This window comes from Ceratotherium simum, chromosome 35 (genome assembly GCF_057802395.1).
Source record: "Ceratotherium simum simum isolate JZ-2026a chromosome 35, ASM5780239v1, whole genome shotgun sequence".
Classification (NCBI taxonomy): Eukaryota; Metazoa; Chordata; class Mammalia; order Perissodactyla; family Rhinocerotidae; genus Ceratotherium; species Ceratotherium simum.
The window spans coordinates 25684700-25698188 of NC_141934.1; the positions used below are offsets into that span (position 1 = coordinate 25684700).

General features: G+C 45.4%; 1 protein-coding gene across 3 annotated transcripts in view; it reads left to right on the top strand.

Moving 5' to 3' along the window:
* The window catches only part of DNAH10 (dynein axonemal heavy chain 10), a 137748-nt gene that overhangs the window by 59668 nt on the left and 64591 nt on the right, over positions 1-13489 (top strand). For all 3 annotated transcript variants that reach the window (XM_087423421.1, XM_087423423.1, XM_087423422.1), the window contains 8 exons: positions 915-1037; positions 2688-2921; positions 5155-5378; positions 8571-8840; positions 8984-9167; positions 10642-10776; positions 11394-11546; positions 12847-13035. In XM_087423421.1, the coding sequence (XP_087279547.1) occupies positions 915-1037; positions 2688-2921; positions 5155-5378; positions 8571-8840; positions 8984-9167; positions 10642-10776; positions 11394-11546; positions 12847-13035 (1512 nt within the window). The remainder of the gene's footprint in view (positions 1-914; positions 1038-2687; positions 2922-5154; positions 5379-8570; positions 8841-8983; positions 9168-10641; positions 10777-11393; positions 11547-12846; positions 13036-13489) is intronic.

Below are 13489 nucleotides of genomic sequence, written 5' to 3' on the forward strand. Positions count from 1 at the left end.
TTTCTTTGTTATTTAAATTTTTAAAAATAAATGTGAAATTTATAACCTAAAAATAACCATGCCACAATTTAGTGGCATTTAGTACATCACAATGTTGCACAACAACCACCTCTATGTAATTCCAGAACATTTTCATCATCTCAAAAGAAAATCCCATACCCATTAAAAGCAGTCGCTCTCTACTCCCACCTCCTCCAGCCTCTGGCAACCACCAGTCTGTTTTCTGTCTCTATGAATTTACCTATTTTGGATATTTCATATAAATGGAATCATACAATATGTGGCCTTTGTATCTGGCTTCTTTCACTCAGCATCATGTTTTCAAGGTCCATCCACGTTGTAGCAGGTGTCCGTGCTTCATTCTTTTTTATGGCTGAGTCATAGTGCCTTGTGTGGACGGACCACATTGTGTGAATCCGTTCCTCTGTTGATGGATAGTTGGGTTGTTTCCACCTGCTGGCTGTTGTCAACAGTGCTGCTATGAGCATTCCTGTACAGCTGTGTTTTAGATCCCTATTTTGAGTTCTTTCGAGTCCATGCCTAGGAGTGGAATTGTGGGTCACAGAGTGTTTGGCTCGAGTTTTGTATGGGCTTCTGCACCGTCTGTCCCTTGTTCCTCTGGGTCACAGGGCTCCAACCCCTGCTCACAGCGAGAAGCTTCCTCCCTGTCCTAGGCTGGTGTGGAGAGTTTCCTTGTGCTTTTGAGTGTGGCTGTGTGTTGTAAGAGACTTAGCTGTGCTTCCTCCATATTCTAGTATATTTGGAAAGGAGCGTATGCGCTCGCTCTGCCGTCTTCCCTGGAAGGTCCTTAGACCTGAGTGGGTTTGAGTCTGTCCCGTGTTAGGGTGGGGTTTAGCCATTCGCACTTTGAGGTACCTGGTACCCATGCTGACGTTAACATCGTGCATTTACAGATTTGGATGCTGGTTCAGAGAAAATGGATGTATCTTGAGAGCATTTTTATCGGTGGAGACATCAGATCTCAACTTCCGGACGAGGCGAAGAAGTTTGACAACATTGATAGAGTATTTAAAAGGGCAAGTGATTGGCTTCTGTTTTAGTCGTGAAAAAGGGCAGTGATTTGAGATACTTTTACTTACATATTTGCATGTAGAATTTTGTCCATTAGTAGCTTCAGAGTGTTTTCTGTCATTATATATGGCCTTAATCTGTTCAGTAATAATGTGTTTGATTTTAAGCCACTGGCACGTGGCACTGAAATTTTTTATATTTATTTTTTATTATAAAAGTAATACTTATTTATAAAACTTGGGAAATGTAGAAAAGAAGAAAAAAATATATCTTCCATAGTTCCATAACCTTGATGTGACCATTTTAATATGTCATATATTTCTTTTACCTTTTTTCTATGTATATGGGTGTAAAAACACAATTATAATGAATTTTTATAAAAATTTATAATTTGCTCTTAATATTATGAGAAACATATTTCATATTATGAAACCATCTGAGAAAATATTTTAATGCAAATACAAAAAAAATTTAGTTTGTATAAGATTCCAGTGTGTGGCTTGATGTTCGTTTAATTATTGTCTGGTAACTGGACACCTTGTTTGAAGCAGAATTCTTTGCTTCTATAAATAATTAGTAGGTTTGTGCCTAACGCTTTTTCCATATTTAGGATGAATATCTTACGATAGATTGTTAGAAAGTAAATTGTCCATGAAAGACTATGCCCATTTTAAAGTCCTTTCCAGAAAGGGCTGTGCCAGTCATCACTTCTGCTCGTAATCAGTGGGGCGAGGATTTTAACCCAGCCCACCTGACCTCCAACCCTGGGCACCTTGCTTCTTAGTGATGCTGTTGTGAACTGGGTGGCCAGTTCACGTTTTGGTCTCCTTTATCAGTTAGCGTTTATAATTTTTTCTTATCCATTGCATAAGCTTTTTTTAGCTTATGCAACAGATACCTACTCATTATAGAAAGATTTAGAAATCGTAAAAAAGCAAAAAAAAGAGAAGAAAAGAAAAAATACAAACCTACAATCCCACACCCAAGATAATCATTTTAACAGTTTAGCATATATCTTTCCAGAATTTAATTCTTATGTAAACATATAAATAAATATATAAATAAGTATTCTACAAAAATAGGATCATAATACCAATATGATCATTTTTTAATTTAACATCTTTGACATATGTTTCAATAAATATGTAAACATATAAATTATCACTTACAGCAAATTGTTGACCTAATTCCCTATTTTTGGAAATTTAGGCTATTTTCTTTTCCTTTTTTGCAACTTTAAAAGTGCTGCAGTGAATATTCTGGTATATACAAATTGCTCAAAATGGAGTTGCTGGCTTCATTTGTTCAGCGAATGGTGATTGAGGGCCTGCTGTGTGCAGCCCCTCTGCAGGCACATGGGCACGTCAGTGAGCAAAAGAGATAAAAATCCCCACCCTGGACAGCTGAGCTTCTATCGGGAAGACAGAAAGAAATAAACATTGGAAATAAGTGAATTATATAGAGTGTGTTAGAAGGTGCTAAGGATCTGCTTATTTAGACATTTACCAGCTTTTGCCAAATGGGCCTCCTGAAAGGCTGTGGTCCCTGGTGTTGGTTGGTTCTGTTCTCTGTGGTCCCCGGGCCTTGGCAGATACCCGGGCGAGAGCATCGCTTCTGCCTCCTGGCTTGACGGCTCTCCTCTCCACCTTGTCCAGATCATGGGCGAGACCTTGAAAGACCCGGTGATCAAGAAGTGCTGTGAAGCCCCGAACCGTCTCAGTGACCTGCAGAACATCAGCGAGGGCCTGGAGAAATGCCAGAAGAGCCTGAACGACTACTTGGATTCCAAGAGAAACGCTTTCCCCAGGTTCTTCTTCATTTCCGACGACGAGCTGCTCAGCATCCTGGGGAACAGCGACCCGCTCTGCGTGCAGGAGCACATGATCAAGGTTGGCCCCGGGGCTCACAGGGGAGCGTCTGCGTAGACTCTGTAACCGCGGTTGGTTCTATCCGAGTTCTCTTGGCAATTCAGTGCAACCCAGAGTTTTAAGACTGTGAAAGGCTGCTGGTGTTTTAATTTGAAGCATAAATCTGATGAAATTCCCCCGTCGTCTGAAATTGCACCCCGACTCAGCTGGTGTTTGTTGCTCTTTTCCCACAGTCCTCAAACAGTTTTGGAGAAACTAAAAAAATACAAAAATACACAAAGACTAATATAATCAGCAGAGAGGCCATACAGGGTAGTGGTTTAGCACATGGACTCGGGAGTCAGATTGCCTGAGTTCAAATCCTGGCTCTACACAGATTTGCTGTGTGACCTTTGGCAAGTTACTTAACCTTCCTGGGTATCAGTTTCCTTATCTGTAAATGGAGATAACTCCAATAGTTACCTGCTTCAGTGGAGTTGTTATAAAGATTAAATGAGTTAATATTTGTAAAGTACTTAGAACAGTGCCTGACTTACAATGTTGGCCAAATAACATTATTCGTGCCCCAGAATGGACACTTGTCACCATTTAGTCACATTTACTTTGTCTCTTTTTTTGTAAAACAAAGTCGTAGAGATGAAGTTGACATACTTTGTCCCCTCTCCCTGTTCACAGTTCTTCCTCCACTTTCGAGAGGCAGCCACCATCATGAGTTTGCTGTGATTCCTTCCAGCCCATGTTTTCATACTTTTATACAAATATATGTGTATCCGTGAACAATACTGAATGGCAGGAAACGCAACAGACAAAACTGTCCCTTGTGATCGAGAACCAGAGCACGGTCAGCTAATCACAGCTCTGTATTTAGTATCAGCCTAGAGCAGGGCTTCTCAGCCTTGGCATTGACATCTTGGGCCAAGTAATTCTTTGCTCTGTGTGTGTGTGTGTGTGTGTGTCGGGGGGTGGGGCTGTCCTGTGCGTTGCAGGATGTTCAGCAGTGTCCACTGGATGCCAGAGTGTCCCTCTCCAGTTATGACAACCAAAAATGACTCCAGACAGTGCCCCATGTCCTGTGGGTGCAGAATCACCGCGGTTGAGAACCAGTGTTATAGAGTAATTCCTTTATTCCAAAGAAACAAAGCACTAAGGATCAAGCATTTAACTCTATACTTTCCCTTTAATTAATGCTGATTTCCTTCTTAAAGTAAGATTCACAGTTTTTTGTTCTTTTGTTTTGTGAGGAAGACTGGCCCTGAGCTAACATCTCTTGCCAATTCTCCTCTTTTTTGCTGAGGAAGATTGGCCATGAGCTAACATCTGTGCCCATCTTCCTCCATTTTCTATGTGGGACGCTGCTGCGGGATGGCTTGATGAGTGGTGCATCGGTCCGAGCCCGGAACCTGTGAACTCCGGGCTGCTGAAGCGGAGCGTGCAAACTTAACCACTACGCCACCGGGCCAGCCGAAAGATTCACAGTTTTGATTTCATCTTTTCCTTCCTCAAAGGGAGGCTTATATTCTGTTTCCACTTTTATAAACAAATATTTTACTGTTTTAGAAAAATGTGTTAGAAAGACTTCATTTACTGGTATTGCAAACCTCTGATTTTATTCTTTGAAGCCTGTTGCCTTCTCCTCCTCCTCTCGGATTTGCAGGTGTCTTGTCTTCTGTATTGGGCCCTAAAAGACTCATTTTCCTGAATATTGTTCTGGTTAATAATAATGATGATAGCCAACAAATGGCGAGTTGAATGTGCCAGCATTTCACACATGTCGTTTGGTTTGATCCTTCCAACCTCGTCTTGTAAGAGCCATAATCACGTTTATTCCAGGCTGAGAGAGGAGAAGCGATTTGCCCAAAGTCACCCACTGGTCAGTGGACACAGGTCTCTAATTCCTCAGCCCAGGGCGTTTAACCACCAGGCCGTTCCACTTCTCCTCTGTTCAGCTGGTCCCTATGGCCACGTCCCTCTCCATTCCAGCATATACTCTAGAATCTCAAGTGTGCAGAGGGAGTCTGTCTTCTTTTCCTTTCTTTGTTTTTTAATCCACCACAGACCTTTGCGAGGTGCAGGATAAACGAAAGCACTCAGTGTGTGTTTGTGGAATGAACACTTGGGTGAATGCACGTCTATTGAGCGGGTGGTCTCTTGCTCGCATCCCCGCAGCTCTGGTGTGATGGAGCGCTGCAGGCTGTTCTCTGGTTCCAGAACTCAGGGAAGGTATTACAGGGTGCCTCCTCCCTCTGTACTGCAGATGTATGACAACGTAGCGTTGCTGAGGTTTCACGACGGGGACAGTGGAGAAAAACTAGTGTCCGCCATGATTTCAGCGGAGGGAGAAGCCATGGAGTTCCGGAGGACCATACGGGCCGAGGGGCGCGTGGAGGACTGGATGACAGCGGTGTTGAATGAAATGCGAAGAACCAACCGGCTGATTACCAAGGAGGCTATTTTTAGATACTGTGAGGACAGAAGCAGGTGAGGCCATCAGTGTGAACATGTGTTACTTTATCGTATTAATAGTCATAATGGATTCATTTTAAGGGTTTGGAGTAGATTGCCTGACATTCCAAATGAGGTTTTCTTTTCCTGCAGGAGCTAAATTAGCTGATATGTACCTGTCTTTTAAGGATCACCTAGTACAGCACTTCTCAAAGTGTGGTCCCTGGACAGGCAGCATCAGGGCCGCTGGGAGCTTGTTAGAAATGCAGATTCCTGGGCCCCCACCCCAAACCTGCCCAATTAGAAACTCTGAGGGTGGGGCCCAGGGATCTGTGTTTTCACAAGATTCCCCGGGGATTCTGAGCACGCTCAAGTGTGAGAACCTAGTGACCGAACAGAAACCCGGTGTTCGGTAGGATCGATTCTGTGTACAGGTTAATGAGTAAAGTTGCTTCTCAAATATTTAATGAATTTCAATCACTCTTTGATTTGTGTGGCCTGAGAAGCTTCCAGGCACGGAGCTGAGCCTGCCTGCTTCTAGTTGCTAAGAGGGCCGCTTTAACCTGTGGTCTAACTCCAGGTCCATGAAGCATCGTGGGCAACCTTTTCTGTTAGATTCAGGTGGGATTCCCAGGAAAGTTGTAGTCTATTTGGCGGGGCCTGTATGCAGACATAAAAATATTTATTATTATTATGAGAACACTGTCCTCTTGATTTTATGCACTGCCTTTTTGACTTTGCAAGCTGAAAACGTCTATTTAAATAAATTATTAGAAAATAGCATAATATTTATATGATTATGATCCTTCTATTTGTTAGGTACTGTAAAAATTGGTTCACATCTTTCTGTAATCAGGTAATGTAGATGTATTCAGTGGTGTGCTGGTAAACTGGCTTTCTAGAAAAAAAAAAAGCTTTGATTTATGTAGTTTTCATGGTGTAAATTCTCCTACCATAGTTGATTTCAAAGCTAAAGGGAATAACGGTAAGAGATTTAACAGCCCACCTGCAAAGTTCCTGAGTGTTTGACGGTTAGCTCTCGTGAGCCGATAGGAGGCGGCCCCAGCACATTACTGGCTCTATTCATTCATTCGACTAATATTTATTGGACTCCTGCTCTGGGCTAGTCGCTGTGCTGGACGCTATTTCAGAACTGAACTAGACAGAGACTGCTACTTCTGCCCTCCAGAAGTAGTGATCGCTGAATATTTTAAAGTCTCTTTAATACTCCCAAATCATATGAATTTTATGGCTGCATTAGTTAGTTTTATTTGCGTCACAACTACCACTTTGCCAGGGCATTACTACAGGTCACAGTGCGTGGCTGGTGGGAGGCAGAGTGAGGGAATGCAACCCGATTAATTGATAAATGTCCACGACACCCTTTTTCCCACCTGAATGTCCCCTTACCCTAGCATGGGGACTTGTGGCTTCTAACGAAGGGAGTGAGTGGTTGAAATGAGCACATTGATTAATTTGAGCAGACATGTGTTGGCATCACCAAGAAGACAGGCCCAGGCCTGACAGGCCCCACGAAGCACCCAGTGTCCCGGGGTTTGCCAGACACCATCGTGCTCATCCTAGCTGTGCCCTGGCTCACTTCATTCTCTCTGGCCACGTTGCTTCCTCCTCTCCCGATTTCTGACTTCCTAGGTTTGTTGTCTTTTGCGAGGCCACTCTGTGTTGATCACTTTAGTGCCGTCCTCTGGCCCTTCATCCCTTCTGCTACACCTCTCTTGATGTGTGGGCCTCAAAACTAGAAATACTATTTAGGTGTTAGACGCACCCCACAATTTTAAAACAAGATGGTAAAGTTGAATATTTCTTTTTATTGTTTTAAATATTCTTTTAAATTTGTTTTGCCATTAATTGTAAGTCGTCAAGATAATGATTAGTAATTCCCAGTCACTTGTCCTGGATTGGAACTTATAGCTCTGGGTCCATTATTTTTTTAAGTATGATTTAGGAAAAAAGTTTGCCCTAAATGTATTTCAAGTCACTTACCCGCTTTGGAAATTAGTATCTCTGTAGAGGAAATCCAAGCGGCCGATAAACCTGTGAACAGAGGAGAGACGTCACCAGTCATCAGGAATCTGCAGATTAAGGTGGAATGAGATCTTGTTGTTTCATGTTTCAGATTGGCAAAAAATCAAAAGAGCGATAACACCGAGTGCTGGAAAAGGCGTGGTGCAGAGGGTGGCACTGTGCCTTGCTGAGGGGGTGTAGATTGCTACAACCTTTTAAAGTAATTTGATCATTTCTATTCAGATAAACTACCAAAAACGTGTGCTGTACTTTGGCCCAGTTGTTCCGCGTTTGGGATTCTGATCTGTAACACTAGAAGCAGCTCTGACTCATCAGGATATATGTAGAGCAGTGTTTCTCAGCCTCAGCACTGTTGAAGTCTGGGCATGGGGACTTCTTCGTTGTGGGAGACTCCTGTGCACTGTGGGATGTTTAGCATCATCTCTGGGCTCCACCACCCACTAGATGCCAGTAACACCCCAGTTGTGACAACCAAAAATGTCTCCAGGCCTTGCCCAGTGATGCAGCAGGATGTTCACTGCGGTGTTATTTGTATTGGGAAAAGAACGGGAGGCGACTTGAATAGACCTCGATAAGGTGATGTTGGAGTAAATTGTGGTGCTTTCCTGCTCTGAAATGTGCAGCTTCTACAAAGACTGGGTTAAACTTATACCCATTGGCCTTGAGGCAGGCCCACTAGAATTATTAGATGAGAAAAGCCAGGCGCAGAGTAACCTGGTTTGCATGAGGCTGTTTTTGGAGAAACAGCGCCCACACCCCCTTCTCCCGCATGTGTGTCTCTAACTCTGTCCAGGTTTGTGTGCGAGTGGAGAGGAGTAGCGAGTGACACTCAGGAACTACAACAAGGAAACCTGGGCGATGTGGTCAGAAATTATTTTTGTTGGAATTTAAAAAAATTTGAAAATTCTTACAATACACCTCTAATATTACATAATTTTGAAAATCTATGAAGACATAAGTGATCTGGCATCTTTCTACACAGTCACACGCCTGTACCTTTTTCGTGTGCGTGTGTCCGTGGGCCTGGTATTTCACTCTCTGGCCAGAAGAGTTGACTGTCGTTTGCTTACCTAAAGCTCCTACTTTGCCTTCTCTATTCGGGATCAAAGAAATAAATCTTAACGGGACTGTTTTTGGTACCAGTCTCGGGGAGAACCTCATAAAGGTGTGCTTGTCCTTCAGGGTCGACTGGATGCTCCTGTACCAGGGGATGGTGGTGTTGGCCGCCAGCCAGGTGTGGTGGACCTGGGAGGTGGAAGACGTCTTCCGCAAAGTGCGGCAGGGAGAGAAGCAAGCCATGAAGGACTACGGCAAGAAGATGCACCAGCAGATTGACGAGCTGGTCACGCGGATCACCATGCCCTTAAGCAAAAACGACAGGAAGAAATACAACACCGTTCTCATCATCGACGTGCATGCCAGAGACATAGTGGATTCCTTCATAAGGGGCAGGTAGGAGCCCCCCTGGCACCGGCATTGCAGAGTGGGTGCTTCCCGTCCTTCGGCCTCTCTCACCTTCCCCCATCCTCCTGGCGTCCACCCTCTCTTCACCACCCCTCTCTCCCTCTCTTCCACTCCCCTGGCTCACCTTCCAGCATTCTCGAGGCCCGGGAGTTTGAATGGGAAAGCCAGCTGCGGTTTTACTGGGACCGAGAACCGGATGAACTGAACATCCGTCAGTGCACGGGGACCTTTGGCTACGGCTATGAGTACATGGGTCTCAACGGGAGGCTGGTCATCACGCCCCTCACGGACCGCATCTACCTGACTCTCACTCAGGTGACTGGCGAGCTGGCTCTCGTGGTCATGGTTTACCTGTGGTTATGTGTATTTCTCTACACAGGACTATGGGGATTGTGACAGTGTACTGGGTTCACCGTGTCCTCCCCCAAATTTATGTCCACCCAGAACCTCAGAATGTGACCTTATTTGGAAGTAGGGTCTTTTCAGATTTAATTAGTTTAGGATTGAGATGAGAACATCCTTGGGTAGGGCCTAAATCTAATGACTGGTGTCCTTGTAAGAAGAGGAGAGGACACAGAGATACAGGAAAGATGCTGTGAAGGCAGAGGCAGGGATTGGAGTGATGTGGCCACAAGCCAAAGCATGCTTGGAGCCACCAGAAGCAAGAAAGAGCCTTCCTAGAGTCTTTGGAGGGAGCATGGCCCTGCCAACACCTTGATTTCAGACTTCTGGCCTCCAGAACTGTGAAAGAATACAATTCTGTTGTTTTAAGTCACCCAGTTTAAGGTAATTTGTTACAGCTGCCCCAGAAAACTAATGCTGATTATAAGGGATATCATTGTTTAAAAAATCTATCAAGGAGTTTCAATTTGGAACATGACCTAATTGCTGCCTTTTGGGATTGGGCTGTTGCAAGTTTAGGCGGCTCCTAAAACCACCCTCAGGCTCAGTAATTTGCTGAAGGACTCACAGAACTCAGTAAAGCCATTAGAGTCGTGGTTATGGTGGTTATGGTTTATTACAGCAAAAGGATACAGCTAAGTCAGCAATGGGAGAAGGCATAGGACAGGGTCTAGGGGAGACCAGGCACAAAGCTTCAGTTTCCTCCCCCAGGGCAGCTGTGCGGACAGTGTTATTTCTTCCAGCAACTGTGTGTGGCAGCTGCATGAAGCTGCCACCCGGGAAGCTCACTGGAGCCTTGGTGTCCAGGGTTTTAACTGGGGACAGGTCATGTAGACATGAGTGACCACCTGAATGGCTGACCTTTACCTCCAGCCCCTCCAGAAGTCGAGCTGATCCCACACGGCCCAAGGCCCCACCTAAATCACATTGTTAGACGATCTTGCATGGCCCCATGTCCCCAGATGACCGAGGACACTCTTCTCAGGCAGGACGTTCCAAGGCTTAGGGGTCAGCTCCTAGGATCTGGAGAGGAAGGTCTAAACCTCTCCTTGGGCAAGATTACTCCTTAACTGCACGGATGTACCTGTGTCCGTGAGCCTCAACTCAGAGCTACTGCGGCCTTGTCCTCAGCGTGGGCACAGATTCCAGCATGTCGCTTAGTCCTTGGTACACTGGTCCCTGTACACTGGGTGGGTGGGGGGCGTCAGTAGTGGTCAATGAAAAATACAGAAATGTTGAAAATGGTGACTGTCAGAAAAGGTGACTATGAACCTATCCATTGTCATATACGTATCCCACATATATTGTCACAGTGCTAAACTGGGAAATGACACCTATTCCCTTGCGTGAATCAGACAACATATGTTTCGCATTTGGCTTGTAACAGGCTCTTTCCATGTATCTGGGCGGCGCCCCTGCTGGCCCAGCGGGTACTGGCAAAACCGAGACCACCAAGGACCTGGCCAAAGCCTTGGGCTTGCTCTGTGTTGTAACCAACTGTGGTGAAGGCATGGATTACAAAGTAAGGCCCTGGTGACTTCTGGTACTATCTTATTGGGCAGAGAGCTGAAAGTGGGACATAGCATTTTACCTCATACACTTCCATGAAATGACATGGTGACAGCTGGAAGAAGATGGTAGGAAACCTTTCACCTCATATGTGTCTGCTTTGTTAGCAGCATGTAGAGCAAGAGTCCCAGACTTAAATGCCCACCAGAGTCACGTAGATGATGTAAATGCTTAAAGCAGCAGACAGAGGCAATAGAGAGTGGTGGGGACTGTGGCCAACTGGACAGCAATGCTCTGTCTGAAGGTGGAGCCACTGTTCAGCTTTGATTAATTGTTGCAACTTGGGAAAGTGGACCCAGTGTTGCTCAATTTTCCGTATTTCAAGAGAAGCCAGAAGTCTGGAGTTTTATGTTCAAATACTTGATTTGTAAAATCCTGTGAGTGTGACCTGGCCCATGAGACTCCTTGGAAGTCTTGCCAGAAAGATCCATTATTGTAGTGGCTGGCTGACTGCTTCTCTGCCAATCTGACGATCACTGTCTGCCTTAATTTAGAAAATGTATCCATAAATGTGTCGCTTGCGGTTTTAAAGATGAAAGTCACCCTTGTCTGACATTTATTTCATGCTAGGCTGTTGGGAAGATCTTCTCTGGCCTGGCCCAGTGCGGGGCCTGGGGTTGCTTCGACGAGTTTAATCGGATCGATGCCTCTGTGCTCTCCGTTATCTCGTCCCAGATTCAGACGATCCGGAATGCTCTGATCCATCAGTTAACCACGTTCCAGGTGAGGATAAGTGTAGGCCTGCCTGGATCATGTCCCCAAGATGGAAACCTGGCCGTGTTACCTTGGAAACTTCAGATGGTGGGCAGTTGTCTTCCCAGACCACGATTCCTATTGATGAGAATTTGCCACATTTTTGTTTTCAAATTAAGATGGTTGGGTTTCCCAAAATTATCAGCATTTTTGATAAGACTGTACAGGACAGTAATATGCTAAGAACTTCAAACTAATTCTAGAAATATAACTGGTAGTTATGGACGGGCGGGGCAGTGTTTTCAAATAAGTGATGTGCAGGGCCCCCTTTAAAAGAAAAAACTTCTTAGTGACTTCCAAAGTTTGAGAAAAAAGTGGCTTAAAAGATTAATGTTCCATTCTATCAAAAGTCTTTCGATAGAAATTATCACCTGAACAAGAGATTTTGCCTTCACACCTGGTAAAGTTAGAGCATTGTAACGAGCAGGATTTTTAGGGTTGTTATCAAAATGAAAAGGCAAATTTAAAAATTTTTTTGAGAATCCACCAAGCTCTCCCCATCCAAGGATACATTTGCAGACTCGAGTTTGTGAAGTCTGCATTAAGTTACATCAGATTAAACCAGATTAGAATTTGGAGAAACATGATCATAATTTAGGCAGCTCAGAAGTGGGTTCTCTGACAACAGGGACCAGAGTGGCTGCGCCATTTCCCTGCTCCAGGGCCCTCTATGGTCCCACGTGCTCCATGGCTCCTCCTGCCACTGTCCCCGCCATCCCTGTGTGCCCGGCATTCTTGTCACCTCATGTCACTTGCTCTGCAGACACGCCTGCCCTGTGACACCATATGTGTCCCTGTCTGCCTAGAATTCGCCTTCCTTTCCCTTCACCTGAAAACTCCTATACATCCTCCAAGGCCCTATAGAGCCTCACTGGGAGGTTCAGGACCCAAATTTGGCTTGGCTTGTGAGGATTCCATTGTGGGCACCTGCACGGCCCTGGCATCTTGCCTACGTTCTCCCCAGAACTCAGTGTGGCTCATTGTCAACAGATTAGGTAAACCAGACACTGTTAAACATTTTCAGGATGCCAGTAAAGGTCCTGGGTGGATTTCCTTTTAATGAGTTCTTCTGAAATATTTTAGGGCTGCGCTTACTGTTCCCATGGGGGGGATATTTCACCTGCAAAGCTTTTAGGTTTCTAGAAGCTGCATTTTCAAGAGCAGCCCTCATACCCGTGAAAATAGCCACGCGGCTCGCCCGAGCCTGCTTTCCCCTGTGATGGGCTGGCCTGCAGCAGCACCGCCCCTCCTTCTTTCCTTCGTCCTCTAGTTTGAAGGGCAGGAGATCTCCCTGGACTCGAGGATGGGCATCTTCATCACCATGAACCCCGGCTACGCGGGCCGCACGGAGCTGCCCGAGTCGGTGAAGGCGCTCTTCCGGCCCGTGGTGGTGATCGTGCCCGACCTGCAGCAGATCTGCGAGATCATGCTCTTCTCCGAGGGCTTCCTCTGGGCCAAGGTGAGGCCTCGCCAGCGCCACGCAGGGACGCCCTGCAACTCCACCCTGGGTCTGCTTTCAGACCGGGGGTTTGGGAAGTTTTCATTCTGGGTGGCTATAAATTTTCTTTTTTTTGCTTTGTCTCTCTCCTCCCTCTCTCTCTTTTTAAAACACTAACTTTTATTTCGTGATAATTTGACTCACGGAAGTGGTAACAATGGTACAGAGAGCTCCATGTACCCCTCACCCAGCTTCCCCCAGTGATAACGGCTTACACACCCACAGCGGGTTGTCAAAACCAGGAAACTGACATGAGCACAATGCTGTTAACTCAGGTACCGACTTCACGTGGATTCCACCAGGTTTTGCATTCTCTCTCTCTCTCTGGTGTGTGTGTGTGTGTAGATCTGTGACATTTTATCACATGTACAGAGTAACCAGCGCCACAATCAGGATACAGAACTGTCCCATCACC